The sequence below is a fragment of the Chanodichthys erythropterus genome, chromosome 19 (assembly GCF_024489055.1).
Source record: "Chanodichthys erythropterus isolate Z2021 chromosome 19, ASM2448905v1, whole genome shotgun sequence".
NCBI lineage: Eukaryota > Metazoa > Chordata > Actinopteri > Cypriniformes > Xenocyprididae > Chanodichthys > Chanodichthys erythropterus.
The window spans coordinates 3,201,305-3,226,362 of record NC_090239.1 but is presented as its reverse complement, the minus strand read 5'-3'; the positions used below and the strand labels follow the sequence as shown (position 1 = coordinate 3,226,362).

General features: G+C 34.3%; 2 protein-coding genes across 4 annotated transcripts in view; one reads left to right on the top strand and one right to left on the bottom strand.

Moving 5' to 3' along the window:
* Position 1: 1 nt before the first annotated feature.
* On the top strand, positions 2 to 10,066 carry mrpl38 (mitochondrial ribosomal protein L38). The gene is made up of 9 exons (XM_067369294.1): positions 2 to 131; positions 1,470 to 1,655; positions 1,837 to 1,968; positions 4,391 to 4,593; positions 4,680 to 4,752; positions 6,291 to 6,336; positions 6,713 to 6,871; positions 7,354 to 7,490; positions 9,832 to 10,066. The coding sequence occupies exons 1-9, from the start codon at positions 44 to 46 to the stop codon at positions 9,966 to 9,968; spliced, it is 1,161 nt and encodes a 386-aa protein (XP_067225395.1). The 5' UTR covers positions 2 to 43; the 3' UTR covers positions 9,969 to 10,066.
* A 4,031-nt stretch (positions 10,067 to 14,097) lies between these two features.
* Positions 14,098 to 25,058, bottom strand: part of fdxr (ferredoxin reductase) — a 32,700-nt gene continuing 21,739 nt past the window's right edge. For 2 of the 3 annotated variants that reach the window (XM_067369230.1, XM_067369231.1), the window contains 3 exons: positions 19,094 to 19,265; positions 18,050 to 18,223; positions 15,222 to 16,106 (listed from right to left, as the gene is read on the bottom strand). In XM_067369230.1, coding sequence (XP_067225331.1) covers positions 15,976 to 16,106; positions 18,050 to 18,223; positions 19,094 to 19,265 — 477 coding nt within the window. In that variant the 3' untranslated portion in view covers positions 15,222 to 15,975. Of the gene's footprint in view, positions 14,286 to 15,221; positions 16,107 to 18,049; positions 18,224 to 19,093; positions 19,266 to 25,058 lie in introns of those variants that run through there. The other variant, XM_067369232.1, reaches the window with a different exon arrangement.

Genomic DNA, 25,058 nt, shown 5'->3' with positions numbered 1-25,058 from the left:
TCTTGTGTGTTGACGTCTCTCGGCGTCTCTCGAGCGGTTCATCATGGCGCTGCGCAGCGCGGCGTGTGTTCTGCTGCGGGCGGCGGTGGATGCGGGGCTGAAGCATCACGCGAGGGGTCTTCGGTGCAGCGGTGAGGGGTGTTGGAGGATATCTGTGTAAATGTGCAGTTAATGAGTTCAATAATCAGCAGAGCGGCTGCTGTGTGAGCGCGAGTGTGTCTGCTGGTCTGAATGACCTTTACATTTACATTTGACACCTTTATATCTTTATTTGTACTTAAAATTGCTTTTACTTGTTGTCTACTTATTCTATTATCAATAGATAATTTATTAATTAGTCTTTATTTTCATTCTATCCTTTTGTTCATGTTCATCTATTTTTCGCGTCTTTCTACAACACTTTGAGTTACTGCTTGTCTCTAAATGAAGGATATTATTAATGTTATTATTATTATATTTACATTACAACATTATAATATTTATTATTTATAATATTATTTATTTATTATTGTGGTTTATATTTGTATTAAAACAATATTTTACTATTTATTGTTATTATTATTACATTTATACTGCAGCATATTTAGTATTGTTGTTTTTATTAAATATTTTTAAATATTTTTATCATAAAAATAATATTTGTATTATTTATTAATATTGAATTTATATTACAACATTTTATATTATATTTATATTAAAACAATGTATTATTATTATTATTATTATTATTATTATACTGCAGCATATTTATTATTGATGAATATTATACTATTTATTATTGTTTACTGTAATTATTATATTTATTATACTACAGCATATTTATCATTATGCTGTTTGTATTATTATATTCACATTACAACATTATTATATGTATTGTTGTTTTTATTATTATATTAATATTAAAACAATATTATACTATTATTGATTATTACAGTTATACATTATATATTCGTTTTTTATATAGTCATATTATAATACTTATTACATTTATATTACAACATTTTTTTATTATTTTGTTGTTGTTATATGTATATTAAACATTATCATAACATTTATGAATATTTTTTATTATTTTATTATTATTAAATTTGGTTACACTTTATTTTAAGTGTAATTATTACAGTGTAATTATACATTTAAGTACTGAGTAATGACAATCAACTACATGTACTTACAATAGGGTTAGGGTTATGAGGGTTTGGTTTAGAGTTAATTGCATGTAATTATGCATAATTTGTAGTTATTACTACAGTAAATACATGTAACACATGTAACAATGACACTGCGAAATGAAGTGTTCCCTTAAATTTATGTAACAACATTTGATATTATTGTTGTTGTGTTAATTATTTTATTTATATTAAACATTATTATAGCATTTATTAATATTTGTATTATTATTACATTTACGTTGCACCATGTTATAATTTTTATTACACTAATAATAAATCCTCTTGAATCTCCTGCAGCTGTTCTGGGTCACCGGTCTCCTCCTCTGGGTCCGATGCCCAATGAGGACATTGACTCGACTCAGCTGGACTCTCTGGAGAAGTATCGCAGTTACACTCGCTACGTGAGAGCAGCGGAGGAGGCCGACCGGAGAGATGTTTGGTGGAAGACCTGGAGGAAATGCAGAGAGGAGGAGACGAAAGAAGGCAAGTCATCACAGATGGACTTGAGCCATTGAGCTATGAATACACACCCATTACATCCATAGCTGTGAATTTAACCTGAAGTACCACGACAAGCTCTATAATATCAAATCTAGATGGGGTTTGTTTGGGTGACAATCACTGATTGTTGCTTTCATGAGGTTTTGCTTATTTGTGTGAGCAGCCGTTGCGCCGGTCAACATCGGCCTGCCGTATCAGCGCCCCTCCAGGAAGACAGAGGTGAAGGAGAGGAAGAAGGTCATGCAGGAGAACAAAAAGAACCCAGAAATGGAAAGAGACGATCGACTGCGAACATGTGAGTGACTCCAGCATCAATGCATCATTATGATTAATCAAAAATCAAAAGCAGAATTATGTCAGAATTAAGATGAAAAATCTTCACACAGAAACTAAAAAGCGGGGTTTAATTGCTAAGTGTATATTTAGTGTAAATCTTGAGGGTCAAGATCAAATGCAGCAAGATCATCGGCTGCGTCCGAATCGCATACTTTCTTGAGTAGGTACTTATTTTTTTGAATAGATAATTACTTCACGACTGCTATATGTGTGGTATGAATGTAATCCGGACATACTACATTCACTATGCTGTCATCATCATGTGACCTACCAGCCACTTCACTGCCATTCACAAATCCTCTGCCATGGCCTCATGGGATAGTAAAATGTCCATTGTATGCAAACTTGTAGTAGGTCATCTGGGTACTTTTTGCCAACTCTTTTAATAGTGCTGTGAGTTCGGACATGCTTCTTTTTTCACATACTGTTTTCACCTACTATATAGTAGGATAGTATATGATTTCGGATGCAGCCAGTGACTCGTCATGTGATCAAATTTTCGGTTTTGTGAAGTCAAATTTTTCAGTGTACTCAGATGGACACATCTTGCTTTGTTTGCAGAAGTATGTCATTAAAATAATCTTGTTTGATGCATTAGAAATCAATAGAAAGTGATTACAAATATACATTTCACTTAAAACAATGAAGCCTATTTTTTTTAAGGATTGTTTGCAGTGTTATATTTTATGCATATTTTCCAACTGAACAAATTCTCATTACTGTTTTTTATTTTTTTATTTAGATTAATAAATAAATCCAGTACATCAAATACTATTAAGGTATACTTAGATTTACAAATGTAACTTTTTTGGGTAACACTTTACTTGAAGGGGTGTGCATAAGACTGACATGACACCTTCATAATCATGACATGACATGTGTCATGAATATGAAGGAGGCTTTATGAATGTTTATGACAACTGTCATTAAGTGTCATTCGCTCAATTATGTCATTTTTAATGCAAAGATGACATTGTTTGAGATGTCTTTGTTACAACAACTTGACATAAACCAACACATCATAACCTGTCAGTGTCTCTGTCATGACAACGTGACATTAGCAAAACATCATAACCTGTCATAAACATGACATAGCAGATTAATTATCAAACTTAAAAAACTACTTAGCTTTATGGGTTAATATTACATTACATTATTTTGGTAACACCCTTTAGTATAGGGAACACATATATAAACGGTTAACTATGACTTTTCCCTCAACAAACTCTTAATTCAATGCTTATTATAGTTAATTGTTAGGTTTAGGTATTGGGTAGGATTAAGAATATAGAATAAGGTCATGCAGAATAAGGCATTAATATGTGCTTAATAAGTACTAATAAATAGGCAATAATCTAGTAATATGCATGCTAATAGTAATAATCAACTAGTTAAAAGACCCTAAAATAAAGTGTTACCATTATTTTATAACAGTGTCAACTTTTTTTTACGAAATTTGAAATTGTCTATTATCTGACCTTCTGTTGGAGGAAACTTAAAAAAACAAAAAACATGAAATGAAAAATAATCATAACGCTGTTATAAAATTATTTGTCAGAGTATTGTCACTTAATGACATTTTAATGACAAGTTCAATTTGTACCACTGTACTTGAGCTCAACATACATATTCATGACACTATTACAATGGCCTCATGACAGCCAATGTCAAAACCAACCACATGACAGTTTAATGTAATGTTAACCCATAAAGCTAAATAATGTCAAGTTGTCATGACAAAGACACTGACAGGTTATGATGTGTTGGTTTATGTCAAGTTGTCATAACTCGGACATCTCAAACAATGTCATCTTTGCATTAAAAATGACATAATTGAGCGAATGACACTTAATGACAGTTGTCATAAACATTCATGTCATGATTATGAAGGTGTCATGTCATTCTTATGCACACCCCTTCAAGTAAAGTGTTACCCTTTTTTGCATTAATGAGAAAACCATGTCACAATGCAAAAATATTTATGCAAAATTAGTGATGATAATGTATTTTTTTCTTTTGATTTGAGTGGTGAATATATAAATGTTTATGTTTAGTGGTATAGAAACATATTAGAGATGCTCCGATCGATCAGATAATAATCACATTCTATGACTCGATTGGTAATCTATTCAATTTTGTCTGATCTCACAAATTGAACTGCTAAAAGTCTCTGCAGACGTGCATGTAAACAGTATACAGATGAGTTTGATTTTGCGCCACGTTCTGGTTTGTAACTACGCATGCACATGATGCGTTAATCTTCAGAAAATCCTCATGGAGTGACATTGACATGCTGCTTGGACTTCTGACATTACATCATATCACTTATCAGTCATCAGTAGGATATTTAAGGTAATCTTTACTTATTTTATGGCTTCCAGTTCGCATTTCCCTGGACAGAGTAAAGACGCAGTGGGAGAAGACAAACGGACCGTTCCACATCCAGAGGCTCGCCGAACACTACCGAATTTACCAGGACCTGTTTCCCATGGCATATTTTGTTCCGCGGGTCATGCTGCATGTGGCGTACGGAGATGACAGCAGCGCAGTAGTGCATTTTGGGAATCACTTAACGCCGAGTCAGGTGAGGCTTCAGAACATGCAAAGACTGTTTCTGTTTGAAATATAGGAAACGGGTTTTGATTTCCACTGATTGCATAAAATCCACAGGCAGCTCAAGCACCTCAGATACACTTTGAAGCAGAAGAGAATTCACTCTGGACGCTGTTGTTAACCAGCCCAGGTACAGCAACATTTACATCAAATACATATTTTGATCTAATGATATACATATTCTGTATTCTCAGTCAGACACACACACACACCATAGGTAAACCTGTCACTAAACCACAAACATGCCAAAAATCCCCTACTAGCTCAAAAGCCCCATTCAGTAGATGATCTGGAAACTATTTAGAGGAATGCAATGAGAAGTGACAGTCAGTTTATGAACCTTAAGGAATGCTGTAGATGTATCCACAAGATTAAACCATGAATTTCCCCAGAATATCAGGTTTTATGAAGTCTTATATTTTTATTTATTTTTTAGAAAGTCACTGTATAGAGCAAATCATTACAGTTGGCTGCTGTTTTTGAAAGCAATACTTTTTTTCTTTTTTTTCCAAATAAATAAATAAAACCATCTGAAGGTAAAATTAAAAGACTATAAAAGAAGGCATAAGTACATTTGTATTTATGCTTTTACTTTCACAAATGCACAAAGATGGATATACAAAATTCAAAAGTTTAAAATCAGTCTCTTCTGCTCATAAATGCTACATTTATTTGATCAAAAATGCAGTTAAACAGTAATATTGTGAATTATTATTATTATTATTATTCCAATATAAAATGTCATTTGTCATGATCAAAGCTGAATTTGTCTTTAGTGTCACATGATCCTTCAGAAATCATTCTAATATGCTGATTTGCTGCTCAAGAAACATTTCTGATTATTATGAATGTTGGAAACAGTTGTGCTGCTTCATATTTTTGAGGAAAACTTGATATTTGTTTTTCAGGATTCATTGATGAAATGAATGTTCAAAAGAACAACATTTATTTGAAACAATGTTTTGTAACATTATAAATATCTTTACTGTCAATTTAATGCATTCTTGTATGTATTAATATGAAAGTATTATTATATTTTTTACTTTTGAACGTGTGTGTGTGTGTGTGTGTGTGTGTGTGTGTGTGTGTGTGTGTGTGTGTGTGTGTGTGTGTGTGTGTGTGTGTGTGTGTGTGTGTGTGTGTGTGTGTGTGTGTGTGTGTGTGTGTGTGTGTGTGTGTGTGTGCTTTTGTTTATATTACATTGTGGGGACCAAATGTCCCCATGATGTAATATAAACCTGAGTTCACCTACATCGTGGGGACCAGCCAGCGGTCCCCACAATGTAAATGGGTTTATAAATCATATAGAATGAGTTTTTGTGAAAAAGTAAAAGTTTGCACAGTTTCCTGTGAGGGTTAGGTTTAGGGGTAGGGGCAGGGTAGGGGGATAGAATGTACAGTTTGTTCAGTGTAAAATGCATTGAAGTCTATGGAAAGTCCCCACAATTCACAAAAACAAACGTGTGTGTGTGTGTGTGTGTGTGTGTGTGTGTGTGTGTGTGTGTGTGTGTGTGTGTGTGTGTGTGTGTGTGTGTGTGTGTGTTTTTCAAATGTTATACTTTTTGGTCATTTGACCTGCAGAAATGTCACTCACAGTTATCAAAATGCAATTTGAAGTTCCTCCACAAGATGGAGGTACAGTGTAATAAACTGTGTCTGTTTGTGCAGATGAACACCTCCTGGATGGTGAGCAGGAGTATCTTCATTGGCTAGTGTGAGTATGTTTGCTTATCCTGCATTACTTGAGCCGTATTAATATTTATTCCACCAAAATCCATTTCCATAAAAATTCACGGTAACACTTTAGTTTAGGGTCCAATTCTCACTATTAACTAGTTGCTTACTAATAAAGCACATATTAATGCCTTATTCTGCAGGACCATATTCTAGTTTGAGGCAAAAGTCATACATAATATTTAGTTAATAGTGAGAATTGACCTCTAATCTAAAGTGTGACCTTACCTTCACAGCTGCATGGCAGTGGTTTCATGGCATTCAGTTCAGTTTCACCCAGCCCCGGTTGGAAAACCCTGACCTGAATAAATAATTGTTTGTTATGATGCAAATTGTTAAATACAAATGCATTACAGTGGGAACATCCCTGGAAATGCTGTGACGTCAGGTGAAGACATCTGTCATTACATCAGCCCTTTTCCTGCCAGAGGGACAGGATTTCACAGATACGCCTATATCCTGTTTAAACAAGATGGACCAGTGGACTTCAGCGCTGACCTCCGGCCTGCTCCCTGGTGGGTAGATTTACTACTACTCTTTCTCTTTAGAGAGTAAAAATAGTGTTATAATAATACATCTCATGAAAAAATTCCAGGTCATTTTTCACCCTATTATTAAAAGAAAATAAAAAGAAAATACAAAATTATATTTTGCATTAAGAAAATGAATCGAGACAACAAACTAGTAGTTGCATTTTTTTATTGACTATGTCTAGTTTTTAAATGTGTCTTGTGCAATACATGGTTTCAGAAAAGTAGCCATTACATTCCAAAACAAGAATGAATTATAGTAATTACGGCTCATGAGGAATAATGATTTTGTAATGATTATCTTTGTTGTTTGCAGCCTTTGAAATAAAACAGATGTTCTTTGTATTTTTTTTTTACCGCTTAAAATTTCCCACAGAAAGACCCTTCAGCTTGCGTAACATTTAAAAAATACATTCAGTAAAAAGCATTTTGCAGACACATATATTCTGTCTCTGTCCAATTTGTAGCTACTGTCTGAAGCACCGGACTTTCCGAACTTTTGACTTCTACAGGAGACATCAGGATGTAATTACTCCAGCCGGTCTTGCATTTTTCCAGTGCCAGTGGGATCAGTCTGTAACTCGCATCTTTCATGAGTTATTAAGTGAGTAATCTGCAGGCATACAAGGAAAAACACACTAATTTTACTGTATTGAAGACCAGATTGTCTGGAAACTGTAGTCTATTTTTGACCATGTGTTTCCGCTTCTGTTCTTTGATATAAGTTATCACATGTGAAGCGTTGCGTAGTCAGTTTATTATAAGCAACTTTGGGCTTGTTTTTGAAGAAATCACGTATAGATTTGGGAAGTTGCTTTTTTGGGGGGCTTGTTTCCAGAAAACAGTTGCAACAAAACCTATGACCTCTTTATCATTATTTCATGTGTAGTGATGTTTCTCTGTCTGTCAGTGTCGTGGCTATCACTGTTTGAATGAGCACTGTGTGTCGGAGGCAAGCAAGTGCTCTTTTCCACCAAAACGGTGCTGTTATTCGTACCAGAGATGCATGCTTTAAAGACTATGTTATTGAATCCTCAAACTGACTTTAGACATCTGAAGTCAATTTGATTCATCATTTTATGCTGTTACAAGCTGTTTCTGATGCAACAGTAAGAAACTTTTTGCACTTTTTTGAAGAGCCTAGAAACGTTTCAGTGATTGAAAATGAAGAATGTTTTGGGCTCATTTTTTCCAGACCAGTGGCTGGTTGCATAAACTGCTTAAGGTCCTCACTTTTTAAAGTCTGTTACATAATGAGAAAATGAAGCCTTTTGTGTCCATTTAAAAAAGTTACACATAGGTCCATAGAGGACAAAAATGTCCATGTCCAAAAACTCATAAAAAATTTAAGCTAAAGGAGACCTTTGGCAGATTATTGTTGAAGTAAAAAGTGAAATTATAGAGGTTTCAATTTATGAAAATGATTTATGAATATTATTTTATATAAAATATATATTTTATGAAACATGTTGAACTCCAGAAAATCAAAGCCATAAATCTAAACAAGTTGTGTTCCAAATTTGAGGTTGATATCTGAAAAACTGAGCTTTCAGTAAGAGTTTGTTTGGGCGCAGTATCAAATTTTCCCCATTAGATGCCAGCAAAGCTCCACTGGTGTTTTTCTCTCTCAAATATTATACACACACAATATTCTTATTCTTATTACACACACATAAACCACACTCTGACATTCACACCAACACACCCACACAATTATAGCGGCATAATTATCCAATTGGCTTTATAATATGTGACCGGGGACCACAAAACCCGTCATAAGTCACAAGGGAATATTTGTAGCAGTAGCCCAGTGTTTCCCAACCCTGTTCCTGGAGGCACACAAACGCTACATATTTTCCAACTCTTCCTAATCAAACACACCTGATTCAGCTCATCAGCTCATTAGTAGAGACTCCAAGACCAGCAATATATGGGCCAGATAAGGGAGACATTCAAAATGTGCACTGTTGGTGTGCCTTCAGGAACAGGGTTGGGAAACACTGCAATAGCCACAATACACTGTATGGGTCGAAATTATCAATTTTTCTTTTATGCCAAAAATCATTAGGATATTAAGTAAAGATAATGTTCCATCAAGATATTTCGTAAACTTTTTGCCATAAATATATCAAAAATTTATTTTTGTGAGTGGATACGCATTGCTATGGACTTCATTTGATCAACTTTAAGGCGATTTTCTCAATATTTTTGCACCCTCAAATTCCAAATGGTTGTATTTCGGCCAAATATTGCCCTATCCTATCAAACATACATCAGTGGAAAGCTCATTTATTTGGCTGATTTCAGATGATGTAATCAGTTGAAAAAAAATGTATCCTTATGACTGGTTTTGTGGTCCAGGGTCACATACGCAGAAGCAGAAAACAAGAATAAAGTGAGTATTTGCATTATAGGCCAAACTTGAGAAAATGTCAACACCTAGTAAAAAAAAAATAGTAAAAATGTTAGCTTTAAAGCCTTGCCAACTGAATAAAGGCCTATTAACAAAGATTGCATCATTTTATAGTTAAATGGCCCAAATTGCAGTTTTAATGGGTTTCAATAGGGAAATTTTTGTCCTTAAGGTCATGAGAGGAACTATATTGTGACCTTAATGTAAAATAGATTTATTAAAGGAAATGGGGGTGAAATACTACAATTCCAATAAAAATCCTCAAATGTGCTAAAATTTGTGCAGTTGGTTTTTTGCCATTAACACAGGCTAAATGATCAAAAGAAAAATCTTTAAAACAGTCTTAACATTGTAGCTAAGTTTATGCAACTTGACCCAGGTCACTTTGTTCTCAAGCAAAATTTGGCAACACTACATAAGTGGAGCGTGACCCGGTAATATGAACATCCATTCGGAAAAAAACAATCTGTTGGCTTGCAGTTCAGAAACCCTGGAAATAAAGCTGCTTACTCATGTTGTGCTTGATACACAGATATGAGAGAGCCGGTGTTTGAGTACAACAGACCTCCAGTGTATCACCCACCTCAGAAGAAATACCCTCACGGACAGCCGCTCAGATACCTGGACCGCTACAGAGATGGAGCAGAAAACACCTATGGGATTTATTAAACGCATATGCATGTATCATGTTCACTGTACAACTCAAACATCAGGGGTTTTGTTTGTAATAAACTAAATATGTCATCCATTGTGTTGTGATCTGCCTTTAAAGTCACCATGCACTCAAAACGGACTTCTTTTTTTTAATGGACTATTGCAGTGTTATTTCTAAATTATTAATTGCACATTTTATTTTTAATTCCTTGCCTCATAATCTCACTCCCTCTTAAACATCTGCTGATATCTGTTGGGACAAACTCCAGTCAATTCCTTATAGACAAAAACAAGTCTGCTCTAAATTTGGTCTGTTCCAGAAACTCCTAATAGGGAAGAAAAGGCAATCACAACTTTTGTTTTTATTTCGTCCCCTTGGAATTATAAGGTTCTATCTGACATTTTTTGTCTTGTCTTGTTTACACAATGTGATGTTTTTGGTAATGTTGGGTAAATTTGGGGACTTTTTATTTAGAAAACAAAAATGTTGTATCTGCAAAGTCAAGTGGAATACCCAAACTTTGAAGCTCAATATCTCAAAACTGCTCAGAATGCAGATAGAACCATATAATTCCAAGTGGATGATTTGTTAACAAGAATTATCAATGAAAAATACTTTTAAACCATTTAATAAACATATTTAAAGCTCATTTCAACACTTACTAATACATTAGCTATTAAAGTCCCTCTGTGGTGAAAATCAAGTTTTTAATCACTCAAAAAAAAATGAATTGCTGGATTTACTTAAAAGAATAAGTGTCAAGTGGTTCCACGCAACAATATTGAGTAATTTGTACAAAAAAACTATTTAGTTGAATGAACAAAAGAATTCAAGTAAAGCTGACAAAATTTCTTTGAGTAAATACAAATCATTTGAATGTCACTGTTACATAATATTTATATGTGCAGTTTACTTAATGTTATGATGATTACGTAAGGTGAACAATTGTTTTTTTTTTTTTTTTTTTTTGAATAATCATTTAAATAAAAAGGATACAACATATCAGAATGCAGCCACTCACCCCAAAATACACCCAAAAAAATAACTAATTGAACAAGCTCAATTGAATTGAGAGCAGGAATTTCATCCTATAAACATGCATATATGAGCGCTCACAGCCTAAACACAGAGGACACTCTTCTGCATGATGGTAACCACAAAATTCGAAAACATTACAGAAACTACTCTAAATGTCCAACATAACTGAACATTAAACACTAACATAAACTAACAACATATTTCCCTTTACTGAAAAACACATAAAATAACACTTTTATCCCTAAATTTACTTTCCTAATGCAGTCCCTTTCAAAGCATGCTGGGAACTACGGATCCACTGCACTGTTAGTTATGTCAACAATAATGTGTGCGTTTCACACAGCAATGTTAAGTTGACTGAACAAACACTAAGTAAAGCTGACAATACTCAATTTTAGTAGAAACAACGCAGTTAAATTACGTTCATGTTGTTACATGAGTTTTTTAAGTTATGTGAACAAGGGTGGTTTGAGTGAAACTAACAACAGTGAAAGTTCATTTTTTTTGAGTGTTGTTTATGTCTATGTCAACACCATTGCTGAGTATTTTATCTTTAAAACTGCACTGATCTAAAGACGCGGTTTTGAAATCGCTGGCGTTTCTGACGTCACAATCTACCTTGTTGTAACCAATCACGTCAACGTGTGGGCGGGGTTTAGCATATCATTACCAGCTAACTAGCAGGGGAGTCTCAAGAGAAGCCAGGTTATCCTGGTATATTTTTCTGTTGATATGAAGAATCAAGTAGATTTAGCAATATAGTGGGTGTATGATGTAACGTTATATTACGATGTTATGATGAACCACTTTCTCCACTGACGTTCTGAGTTCAAAGTGTTTCTGGATACTTCTAGAAGGCAGCTGTCTGAGATGAAGAACAGAACATGGTAAATTGTGTAACATTAGCAACACATTATTAGCAGTTTGATAATGTAGTCAAGCGAAAGGCTAATCATTAAAGCTGCTGTCCGCGATTTTTGGCCCTCTAAACAACTGCACGCATCTTGCGGAGGAACATTCTAGGCGGAGCTACTTTTCTCCGTGTATGTCTATGGCGAGTCACGCAGTTACTGTGATACTCTGCGGCGAGTTCTCCCAGTCTGGTCTGAAGTAGTCCGAATATAAACACTTATTATAAGTGTACCATAATGATTCAGGATAAGACAAAAACGCGGTTTGGAAAATGGATTCATGTTGTATATTCTCAAATAATTTTTGTAAATTTTTAACACAAAAAGTTGCGGAATGCAGCTTTAATTATCGTTATGTCGCCGATGTAAGAAGTGATATTATTGTGCTGCGTTTAACTCAGTAAGTTGATCACTGAGTGATGGAGGCGGGGCTAATTAGCATATTCATAGATCTGCGTCCGAAGCAATGGTGTAGAATTAAGTTAAATCTATTTTAAGACATGAAAAAATGTTTAAATATGTAATTTTATTGATTGAAGATGAGTTTTAGGGAATACAATTATAGACTGGGGAATTTAAATCTGCACACTTCCTCTGAATAAACACAACTTGTCAGTGGGGAAAAAATAGTAAATTACAGCGAATAAGCTCAATTGGTCGTCTTTAGTTGGCTTTTAGTCTTAATATGTACACTACCGCTCAAAAGTTTGGAACCACTAAGATTTTTAATGTTTTTAAAAGAAGTTTCGTCTGCTCACCAAGGCTACATTTATTTAATTAAAAATACAGTAAAAAACAGTAATATTGTGAAATATTATTACAATTTAAAATAACTGTGTACTATTTAAATATATTTTACAAAGTAATTTATTTTTCTGTGATCAAAGCTGAATTTTCAGCATCATTACTCCAGTCTTCAGTGTCACATGATCCTTCAGAATTCATTCTAATATGCTGATCTGCTGCTTAAGAAACATTTATGATTATTTTCAATGTTGAAAACAGTTGTGTACTTTTTTTTTTTTTCAGGATTCCTTGATGAATAGAAAGTTCAAAAGAACAGCATTTATCTGAAATACAAAGCTTCTGTAGCATTATACACTACCGTTCAAAAGTTTGGGGTCAGTAAGAATTTTTATTTGTATTTTTTTTAAAGAAATTAAAGAAATGAATACTTTTATTCAGCAAGGATGCATTAAATCAATCAAAAGTGGCAGTAAAGACATTTATAATGTTACAAAAGATTAGATTTCAGATAAACACTGTTCTTTTGAACTTTCTATTCATCAAATAATCCTGAAAAAAAAAATATTGTACACAAATATTTGAGTATAATTGAGTAAAGACCCTTTTTGTACAACTTATCAGATTGTCCGACCTCCTCACTCACTTTCTTTCAAACACGATCCTTTTTATTTCTGTTTCTATAAATGTATGATGTACAGAGACGATGATTTTGTCCTCCATTGTTGTTTCGAATTTCTGCCTCAGCTCGCTACGTCACGTCACTAATAGAGCAAGTTCCTGATTGGTCAATGTGGCGCGGAAATTCGCCAAAGTTCAGATTTTTCAACTTCAATCACTCGTTAAGCGCGTCAAACGCCCGAATCGCGCCGCAGGATGTCAATTCACATCTTTGCATTGACTTAACATGTAAATCACTCGCTCTTACCGCTTCATTCGCGTCCGGTGTGAACGCACCGTCAGAGAGACTGTCATTACATACTTGCATATATGTAATCAATCAACACATGTGGTCTTAAATGTTTTGTAGCTCATCCTCAACCTGACCACAGGCTCTACTCTTCACCACAGTGGTAACAGAACCCCCCTGAATCCCAACATAACACAACATTAAACACTAACTTATATCTCCATATGTTAATCTTGTGCAAAAACACACAAAATAACACTTAATTTCAACAGTTATTTATATGGTCTGACGCAAAGCATGCTGAGAATTAGAAATCTGCTGCAGCTCAACTCAATCATATTAAGTTCAGCTTACTACAATGAAATTTTGAGTTCATGCAACTTTTTCCTATTAAGTACAATGAACTTTCATTATTATTTGAGTGAAACAAACTCACAGACAGAAACAAAAACAGACATTCTGACATGGAATGCAATTTTTAAAGTACTAAATAACTGGCTGTAGCAATGGTTTTCAGAGAAATGAATATGTGAACTCAGCATGTTTATTAAATATCTGCAAACATATTATGGTATTTTTATGCTTTAGTACAGTAAAATCTTACACAGAGCCCCTTTAACTCAGGGCCAGATTATGCAAGAGATTGAGAACAAAGATTTGGGTGTTTTATGGTTGTTTCACATCCAGGTATTGTTAGTGCTGAAGCCAGAGATAGCGTCAGCGAAGCACTAAAAAGAGGAAAGAAAAAATTATGATGTAAAAACTTTTGTGGCCTGGTAACATTTGACAAACTATCAACTACAACTCAATTTATATTTAATTACCCATCTTATAATCTAAAAGATAAAACAACAGTCATAACAAAATACATCTGGCGTGCGAACAGGATGTTTGTATATTATTTATATGTCATTCAGTGAGAACATTTGTTTATTCTCGAAATAATAAGCTAACTGGAAACCACGTGTTTAAAACCTATTTTCACAGTAACTTTATTGTTAGACATGCATCAGGCATCCTTCAGGGAAATCATAGTGATTATCATAAGTCCATGTCCAGACATAGCTAAACAATTCATTAACAAGTAACCCAAGTTACTTAAAGGATTAGTTCATTTTAGAATGAAAAATAGCCCAAGCTTTACTCACCCTCAAACCATCCTACGTGTATATGACTTTGTTCTTTCTGATGAACATAATCAGAAATATATAATAATAATCTTTATTTTCTATAGCGCCTTTAAATGTTCATCTCAAAGCGCTTTACACAAACAAGTAAAACAACAAAGATACACCACATAATATAAATATTAAAATTAAAGCAACAAAATAGACTATAAAATAATAATAAATTTCAATTCTTCAATTAAAAGCTACCCTAAAAAGATGGGTTTTAGGCTGTGATTAAAAAAAAAAATGTATTAATAAATATCCTGACGCATCCAAGCTTTAATGGCAGTGAACACACTTTTTCTGGCAAGAATAAGCTAACAGTAAACCCCGTATAACCTATTTTTCATCATGCACTTTCTTCAGTTTCATACTCGTTGGTCCCGTTCACTGCCATTAAAGCTTTGATGCGTCAGGATATTTATTATTATATAACAAAGTCATATACACCTAGGATGGTTTGAGGGTGAGTAAAGCTTGGGCTATTTTTCATTTTCATAAAGTGAACTAATCCTGTAAGACTTGATTCTTTAATAATCCAGATTAAAACTGTTAAACATCAAAGGCACGGACCGTAAAACGGGGCACAGCCTTGAATTATTTCAAAAGCACAGATCATAAAATTATATAAAATGTATTCACCACCATATCGTTCCACTTTCTTCTGAGGAATAATAAAGATGTTTCAAAAAATATAATGTATGTGCAACTCAGTGTTCTGAAGAAAAAGTGGATTTCTATGGGAGATAAAAAAAAAAACTCTTGGATTTTATCCAAAATATCTTAATTTGTGTTCTGAAGGGTGAGTTATTAATTACAGAAGTTTCATTTTGGGGTGAACTAACCCTTATTCTGCATGACAATATTCTACATCCCATAATCCTACCCTATACCTAAACTTAACTACCTGACTAACTATTAATAAGCAGTAATTGGGAGACTATTGAGGCAAAAGTTGTGCTTAATAGTGAGAATTGGAGCCTATCTAAAGTGTGACCGATAGTTTGTGTAAGAAACACACAAATTTTCACTAATTATTTGTAATTTTTCATTGTATGGAGAAGAGCAGCGTACACATTCTGCCAAACGTCTCCTTTTGTGTTCCACAGAAGAAAGTCATATGGGTTTGGAAACATCAGTTTTTATTTTTTGGGTAAATTAACCAAGTACATCTCAGGCATGAACAGACTTTCTGTTATGACAGGTTTACAGTTTATCACTATGGAGTCAGACAGCTCTGCAGATTCGATCAGGACCAGGCTATCCTCAGCATCTCATCTATATCCAAAAGTTTCTCCCTGGGTTTTCCCAGGGATTTGCCTCTCTTCTCCTCCTCAGCATTAATCTTCTCCCATTGTGAAAAAAGCACCGTTCTCACTCCTGTTGGCATGCAAATGATTAACCTTTTTAATGATCATTAAACTTGAAGTCTTGGAACAACAACAAAAAAAAACTTTCCATGATAAAACTTGGCAGCTTTTATAAGTTAAGTTTTGTTCCAAACCCCTGGTGGCTGTGGTTCAAACACACAACACCCCCAGAAATATACAAATGACGCAACAGAAGATAAATGTGTGTAAAAAGACAGGAGGAAAAAGAAAATGCAAACCTAGTGATCTGATTAGGGAGGCAGAGTCATGAGGAATCATCAATGCGTTCCCAAAGGTAAATTTGTTCCAAAAAGCTTTCACTACTCTACTACTTTCACATACTGCACCGACACTGCTGCCAAAATCAACAAATAACAGTGTCGCTTCTCAGACATACCAACCACCTAAATACGGCAGCTGAATATGCGCAAACAAAAATGAGATGGGCACCAACTAATGAGCTAAGACAGATTCACATGCCCTTCACAGATAAGCCAATCTCAGAATGCACTGAGAAAGGATTAATTAAAGTGAGATTTTGCCTGAGACCTTGATGTAAAATTATAATTCATATCTATAGCTGAATTATTACAGAAGAGGATTAGGGCCAAGCAATAATAAAAAAATAAAACCATTTTGGGATTAAAGTTGTTAAATTTCGAGAAAAAAGTCGAGATAAAATGTTGAGAATAAACTTGTTAAATTTTGAGAAAAAAAAAACGTTAAATTTCAAGAAAAAAGTTGAGATAAAATGTTGAGAATAAAGTCATTAAATTACGAGAAAAAAGTCGTTAAATTATGAGAACAAATTCGTTAAATTATGAGAAAAATGTCATTAAATTTCGAGAAAAAAGTCGAGATAAGATGTTGAGAATACAGTCATTAAATTACAAGAATAAACTCATTAAATTATGAGAAAAAAGTTGTTAAATTACGCGAACAAATTAGTTAAATTATGAGAATAAATTTGTTAATTTAGTGACTTTATTCTCAACATTTTATCTAGACTTTTTTCTCAAAATTTAACAACTTTAATCTCGAGATGGTTTTATTTTTTTATTATTGCTTGGCCCTAATCCTCTTCCGGAGAATTATAGCCATGCTGATATTCAGAAAAAAAAGCACTTAAACAGTACGACAAGATTTTAGTGTTAAAATACAAAAATTAGAATATGAAAAAAAATACAATTTAAATTGTATTAATGCATTGATTATTTTAATGTATAAATTCTTTAGCTCAACATTTAAGTGTCACGTTAAAATAAAAACATTAAAAACACAATTTGTATTATGGTATTAATTTTAATTTAATTTAAACACATTAAACTTAAAATAATTGTATTATTTATATTAATTCAATAATGTATTAATTTTATTTTAATGTAAAAGTGCCTTCTCTCAGCATTTAGCGCCAGGTTAAAACATACACATTAAAATATTTAAAACAAAAAAACAATTTGTAATAATAATGCATGAATGCGTTGATTTTATTTTAATGAATAAATCGCTTTGCTTTGCATTTTAGTGCCAGGTTAAAAAAAATAATAAAAATGTTAAAATTAAAATAACATTTCATTAATCCCTTTGCTCATAATATTGCTATGCCTTTAATCTCCTAATTTGACAAGATTATTCTCAAGACATTATGATTTATTCTAATAATGTTTTTTTCTAATAAACTTTTTTCTCAAAATCATATTTTTGTATTCATAACATGGCACTACAATATAATATTTTTTTTTTTTTTATATTTGATACTTAGGAATTTATAATAATTAAAAATTGAATATTTTACACAATAAATAGGAAAAAAATGCATATTAAAGTATGACATCTCAGAAGCAGCATTTGTATGACGCATGTTGCCTAGAGCACTTCTAATCAGTCACATATTCGTTTCACTTTAGTTAGGATGCTGGGGTTTGGTATCTAGTGTATCTGTGTGCACATCACCTCGTGTTTGCAGAAGGGCAGTGATCGCTTGTGTGCCCAGTTTGTTGACTGATAGATCCAGTTTGCCTGCCTCCATATCCTGTATCAAAACACGTGCCGTATCGAAACTGTCGTTCATGGTTGTTGCGATCACACCGGTGGGACCCCGCTTCACCCAGCCACTGCAGTACAGGCCTGGCAAAAACAAACACACAATTACAATTATACACTCCATGACTGACACAAAGACTCCTTTTCCATAAAAACTGTGGTGTGCTTGAACACAGGATAGTTTTCTGGAGTTATTTTAACAACTAGGCAAATTTATTTATAGTATTTTGCAAGATATAGGCCCAGTTTCACAGACAGGGCTTTATTTCTCAGAACTGCAACTTTATTTCTCAGAGTTGCGACTTTATATCTCAGAGTTGTAAATTTATTTCTCAGAACTGACTTGACATCTTGCAATTCAGATGTTTTTTTCTCAGAATTGTGACTTTATTTCTGAGAATGGCGACTATTTCTCAGATATTACATTTCACAATTCTGACTTTATAACTCACGATTGCGAGTTTATATAATTTATGAGAAATAAATCCAGAATTATGAGATATAAACTCGCAATTACGAGAAAAAAGTCATTTTACAATGTTTTAAACAATCACATGGCAAAGATTTGCTATATAGCATTGCTTTAGGCGAGTATATTGTATGCTGGTAAAGTAGGATGTGCTGTATATCCAACTTTGAATATATTTAATATAATTTACTTTTTTTGACAATATAACAATCAAGCAATTGAGATTTGTTATATAATACATTAGATTAGTAATTTAGCTCTACATTACAAGCTGGTTTTGATGTGAGAGTCAAACATTTTTTTTTTTTTTTTTAACAAAATCATTTTGGGAAAAACAGATGTGATAAACAGATAATTTACTGCTCTTAAACAAATTATGATTTCCCACTACTATAATTGTGGGAAGAGGCTTGAGAGACAAAATTGCATTCCACAAGTGTTATAAATCAAGAACCTGCCAGTGGACAAACACACACTCCTCTCACCTGCTGTGTCCAGCACTCTTCCCATGTCATTAGGCACAATGGCTTTTCGGGGGTCAAAGGGCACAGTGGGGTCGATAGGAATGCTCTTATACCCGATACTGCTGATGATCAGGCCACACTCCACATCCTCAATCTGACCGGTGGGCACCGCACGCGCACCATCGCCCGACCCCTGAAACAACACACAGAGACGACACACCTATCACAAGACATATTAAAATACAGAAATGGTAGAACAAGGAAACATTGCTTAATATATAAGGAACATATGTCAGAAGATGAACAGGGCAATATTTCTAGGACTGGACGACAAATTGATTATTCATGAAATATTCATGAATATTCATTCAAAATGGAATATGTTCATATGTAATTTATTCCTGTGATCAAAGCTGAATTTTCAGCATCATTACTCCAGTCTTCAGTGTCACATGATCCTTCAGAAATCATTCTAATATGAGGATTTGCTGCTCAAGAAAAATTATTATTATCAATGCTAAAAACAGTTGTGCTGCTTCATATTTTTGTGGAAATCATGATAATCGTAATATAAAGTTCAAAAGAACAGCATTTAAGTGGAATAGAAACCTTTTATAACATTATAAATATCTTTCACTTTTGTTAAACTTAAAGCATCCTTGTTGAATCATCCCCAGCTTTTAAATAGTAGTGCATGCTAAAAATGTTTTGCCAAAACCTGGATTCATGAAATGGGTCATTCTACAGAAACGTCCACTTTTGGTATGGCAAGATGTCTTAAAATGTTTATTTAACATTTATTTTGTACATTTAAACTTAGACCACAATATTAGATTACCCTTTGATTTTATGAATACACATAAATGGCAGCTTAAGATTTTTTAAGCGAGTAAATACAGAAGTCATTTTGATGTGCCACACTTCCTGCTGCCAACAGGTGGCGCTTTGACTATACATTCAGGTCCATAAATATTGGGACATCGACACAATTCTAATCTTTTTGGCTCTATAGTCAAGTCAAGTCAAGTCAAATTTATTTATATAGCGCTTTTACAATTGGTAATTGTTTCAAAGCAGCTTTACATATTAGAAGCACAGAAAAAAAGGGAAGTGGTTAAAAATAAGCTGTACAACCAAGCGTGGTAATATGTAACATATACAAGATGGTGCTACATTAAGCCAATGTCGGCTGACTTCCAGGGGTGGAAAAAACCCCCTAGGAGAAAAACCCAGCATGCTAACACTGGGAAAAAAGTCCTAGGAGGGAAAAAACCCCTTGGAAGATATATATAATATATGTAAATGGATATGGAGATCAAAATCTGAATTATACATTTTTATTATAGAGATTAAAAATAGATTATATATAAATATATGCAAGCGGATACGGGGATTAAAAATCTGAATTATAGATGCAGCCAGAACTGGGTCTGTAGGCCCATTGTCTCCTGGGCTACGTCAGTAGCCAGGTCCAGACACAGGTTCTCCATCTGATCTGGATACGGCCTGAATCCAGCACCCGGCAAACCTCAGGATAAGCAGAGAGACAGATATTAGCGGAGATGCCATTCTTATTCTGATGTACAGGTATATCTAGTGTTATAGGAAATGTTCTTATACACCACCACAATGGATTTGAAATGAAACGAAGATGTGCTTCAACTGCAGACTTTCAGCTTTAATTTGAGGGTATTTACATCCAAATTAGGTGAACGGTGTAGGACTTACAATAGTTTGTATATGTGCCACCCACTTTTTAAGGGACCAAAAGTAATGGGACAATTGGCTGCTCAGCTGTTCCGTGGCGAGGTGTGTGTTATTCCCTCATTATCCCATTTACAAAGAGCTGATAAAAGGTTCAGAGTTCATCTCAAGTGTGCTATTTGCATTTTTAAACTGTTGTTGTCAACTCTCAATACGAGATCCAAAGAGCAAGCCATCATTAGGCTGAAAAAAACAAAACAAACCCATCAGAGAGATAGCAAAAACTTTAGGTGTGGCCAAATCAACTGTTTGGAACATCCTTAAAAAGAAAGAACACACCGGTGAGCTCAGCAACACCAAAAGACCCGGAAGAACACGGAAAACAACTGTGGTGGATGACCGAAGAATTCTTTCCCTGGTGAAGAAAACACCCTTCACAACAGTTGGCCAGATCAAGAACACTCTCCAGGAGGTAGGTGTATGTGTGTCGAAGTCAACAATCAAGAGAAGACTTCACTAGAGTGAATACAGAGGGTTCACCACAAGATGTAAACCTTTGGTGAGCCTCAAAAACAGGCCAGATTAGAGTTTGAGGGAAAGAAGTGGAATGTTATGCAATGGCCAAGACAAACCTGGTGCAATACAAGAACAATCACCAAGACAAGAATCATCAAGACAAGAACAATGACCTGACCTGAATCCGATTGAGCATGCATTTCACTTGCTGAAGACAAAACTGAAGGAAAAATGCCCCAAGAATAAGCAGGAACTGAAGACAGTTGCAGAAGAGGCCTGGCAGAGCACCACCAGGGATGAAACCCAGAGTCTGGTGATGTCTATGCGTTCCAGACTTCAGGCTGTAATTGAATGCAAAGGATTTGCAACCAAGTATTAAAAAGTGAAAGTTTGATTTATGATTGTTAATCTGTCCCATTATTTTTGGTCCCTTAAAAAGTGGGAGGCACATATACAAACTGTTGTAATTCCTACACCGTTCACCTGATTTGGCTGTAAATACCCTTAAATTAAAGCTAAAAGTCTGCAGTTAAAGCACATCTTGTTAGTTTCATTTCAAATCCATTGTCATGGTGTATAGAGCCAAAAAGATTAGAATTGTGTTGATGTCCCAATATTTATGGACCTGACAGTAACTGAATATTGCCATGTAGATGTCTTCAGGCCAGGACTATTATCAAACATGTAAATAAAGTTGCAATTCTGAGAAATAAAGTCACGATTCTGAGATAGGGGGCCCTATAATACACCCGGCGCAATGCGACAAGGCGCAGCGCAAGTGTGTTTGCTAGTTTGCGTCCGGCGCTGTTCGCGTTTTCCCGTTCAGCGCCACGTTCTTAAATTAGTAAATGCATTTGCGCCAGTTAGTGCGCCCATGGGCGTGCTGGTCTAAAAAAGAGGCGTGTTCAGGCGCATTGCCGGCGCATTGCTATTTTAAGGAGCTGAAATTTGACTTTAGGCCAGGTTTGAGTTGGTCTATGGCGCAGTCTATGGTGCAATATTTTTTTTGTTAGAGCGCGTTGGTAGAAACTGCGCCTATGTGTGTGTAATTACGCACACATATATATTAACTGACTCATCACCAACAAATCCCGCCATGTAAATAGCAATCCGCCATGGCGCGAGCGCATCTCGCTCTTAAAGGGAATGGGAGATGACACTCTGATTGGTTTATTGAACGTTACGCCCATTACTCATTAAGAGAATAGGGACAACCCATTTCAAAAATGGACCGTTTTTCCGTCGTTAAAATAGCAAAAGTGGATTTGGACATGCCCTGAGTGCACCTGCGCCGTGCGCTTTACACTTTGCGCTTAGATCGTTAAAATAGGGCCCATAAAGTCTGAATTCCAAGTTTGGAGTAGGGGTGTCGCAATATACTGGTATTGACGATAACCGTGATATTCAAAGCATGAAATATCGATATTGTGCTAATTTAGGGTGTGACGATTATACTGGTATTGGCGATAACCACGATATTTAAAATGAATAGGACGCTTAGGATATCATGACATGTAAATACTCCAGCGCCAGTACCTGGTTGAGCTCTCAGGTGGCAGTATTGCACCTTAACGCTGACACCTGTCAAAGAAGAAGACGCAGCGCGCGCAGCTATTCCGAGCGGGAGAGCGAGAGGCTCGAAAAAAGTAAAGTAAACTCAACAGAATGGGAGTTTTTCGGCTCCTTAAACAGCCCAATCCGCAGGATTTGCCTAGCTACAGTCAGTGCGAAGGGTGGAAACACCACCTACCTTTTTACCTTATCTCCCTGCGGATTACGCCATTTTACAGAGAGTAAGTTGCGATTATTTTACTAGTCATGGAATGGGAAATGTTATACAGCGATTTTCTGTGTTCATATATTTAAACAAAGGGTGATAATTTTAGTACCGCGTTTTCTTTACTCATCTTATTTGGCGTGATGTAGATATGCATGTAGTTATATGCCCTCAAAATTCAAGATACACGGGCATTTTTTGCCCCGACGAGTTTGTCATTCTATCATATTATAAGATGTAGTTGTTTTACAAAAGTGCCGTTTTCCCCAAATCAGCACAGATGCAATGTTCCAATGTTTGTTAAATGAATAATGCAAGTTACATTTTAGACACAGTATTGTTAATATTGTTTTTTCCCTTTATTTCGCCAGAACAGAGCCCCCGTGCAACAGAAACGTTTTTGTTATTCTGACTGAATCCGCATTTAGAGCTTCGTTCAGTCATTTGAACAAATCGTTTGACTCACTCACTCATTAAGACAATGACTTGCTGCCACCTACTGGCGGTTTAGTTTAGTTTTATATTTAAGGGATACTTTAATTAAAAAGTTAAAATTTGAAAAATTTATTTAAATATTTAAATATTGAATTAAATTTATGTAGACAAATTGTAAATGCTGTGTAAATATATTAATGCCACTTCTCATTCCGTGTCACCTCTGCATTGCAAAGATGGATTTTGTTGATAATGATTTAATTTGATTGGAAACAGCCATAATGTATATGCTACTATGCTAGTACTAATTTTTATTTCTTCAGGTCTTAAAAAGCCTTAAATTTGACTTTACAAAATGTGCAGCAACCCTGAAAGAGAAAAACTAAATAAACAAAGTAAAAAATATTTAGACTGATAAATTTTTCCCCACAAGGATTATGTAAATATCGCGATATATATCAATATGGTGATATTTTTTGGCCACAATAATAATCTAATATCGTGACAGCCCGTAGTTTGGAGCAAATCGGACATTGTGTGCCTGAGTTACTACACCTTCCTCTTTTGCGGTGTCAGTCACATACTTTTTGGCACTTAGTCAAGTGTTGCATCATTTAAAGTGTTTGGCACTTCGTGGCATATACAAATGTGTTTCTGGCAGTGAATTACAGTGCAAAGCATGCCATTTCCTTTTTGCCAGCTGTTGGTGCAATGACTAATGCCCTCCAGAAAAAACTTTAGAGTTTGTCAGGCCTTTAGATTAGACTGACCAAATATGATGTTGCAAGCTCTAGGAGGACTTCATTAAAGTACAATGTCTGGAAATGGCAAAAGAAAATCAAATATTTTGCTATTGAGACAATTTGCCACATCAAATTCTGAAACCCATATCAGATGTAAATTCTTATATTTAATTAAATATATTTATTGGAATTCTTATAATTAATTAAAAAACAAATATTGCTACATTGATGGCTCAAGAAGGTGTAATTGTGCAAATAACATTGTTTCATATATATATATATATATATATATATATATATATATATATATATATATATATATATATATATATATATATATATATATATATATATATATATATATATATATATATATATATATATATATATATATATATATATATATATATATATATATATATATATATAAATTGTAATTCTAGTGTGTTTTTTCAAGTGTAATATTTCTGTAAAGGCTAGGGACAGAAAAAGTGGACGAACCAAATACAGTCTTTTATTTAACTTTTTCTTATCCTCGTTTCCAAGTTATTCTTATCTGTTATCCAAAAAATATTTTACAATGGGAAATATTAAAGAAATTATTTATTTTAATCTCAAAACCTTAAAATATAGACAACTTCCTGTTTTTAAATATAATCATCTTCCTGTATTTCCTGTACAAATGTGTCATAAACAAAAGCCCAAACATCATTCTTTCCTTTAAAAGTTCCTTCCTGTCGGACAATGACTCCTGATCATCTCTAACAACTTAATGTGTGTGTTTTTGTCTTCTGTACACTCACAAAACACC

Bases quoted from the DNA above. Each gene is read 5' to 3' on its own strand.
- mrpl38 (XM_067369294.1), top strand. From the start codon at position 44: ATGGCGCTGCGCAGCGCGGCGTGTGTTCTGCTGCGGGCGGCGGTGGAT. The intron at 1,969-4,390 runs GTGAGTGACTCC...TATGGCTTCCAG, and splicing joins AGACGATCGACTGCGAACAT to TTCGCATTTCCCTGGACAGA. The intron at 7,491-9,831 runs GTGAGTAATCTG...CTTGATACACAG, and splicing joins CATCTTTCATGAGTTATTAA to ATATGAGAGAGCCGGTGTTT.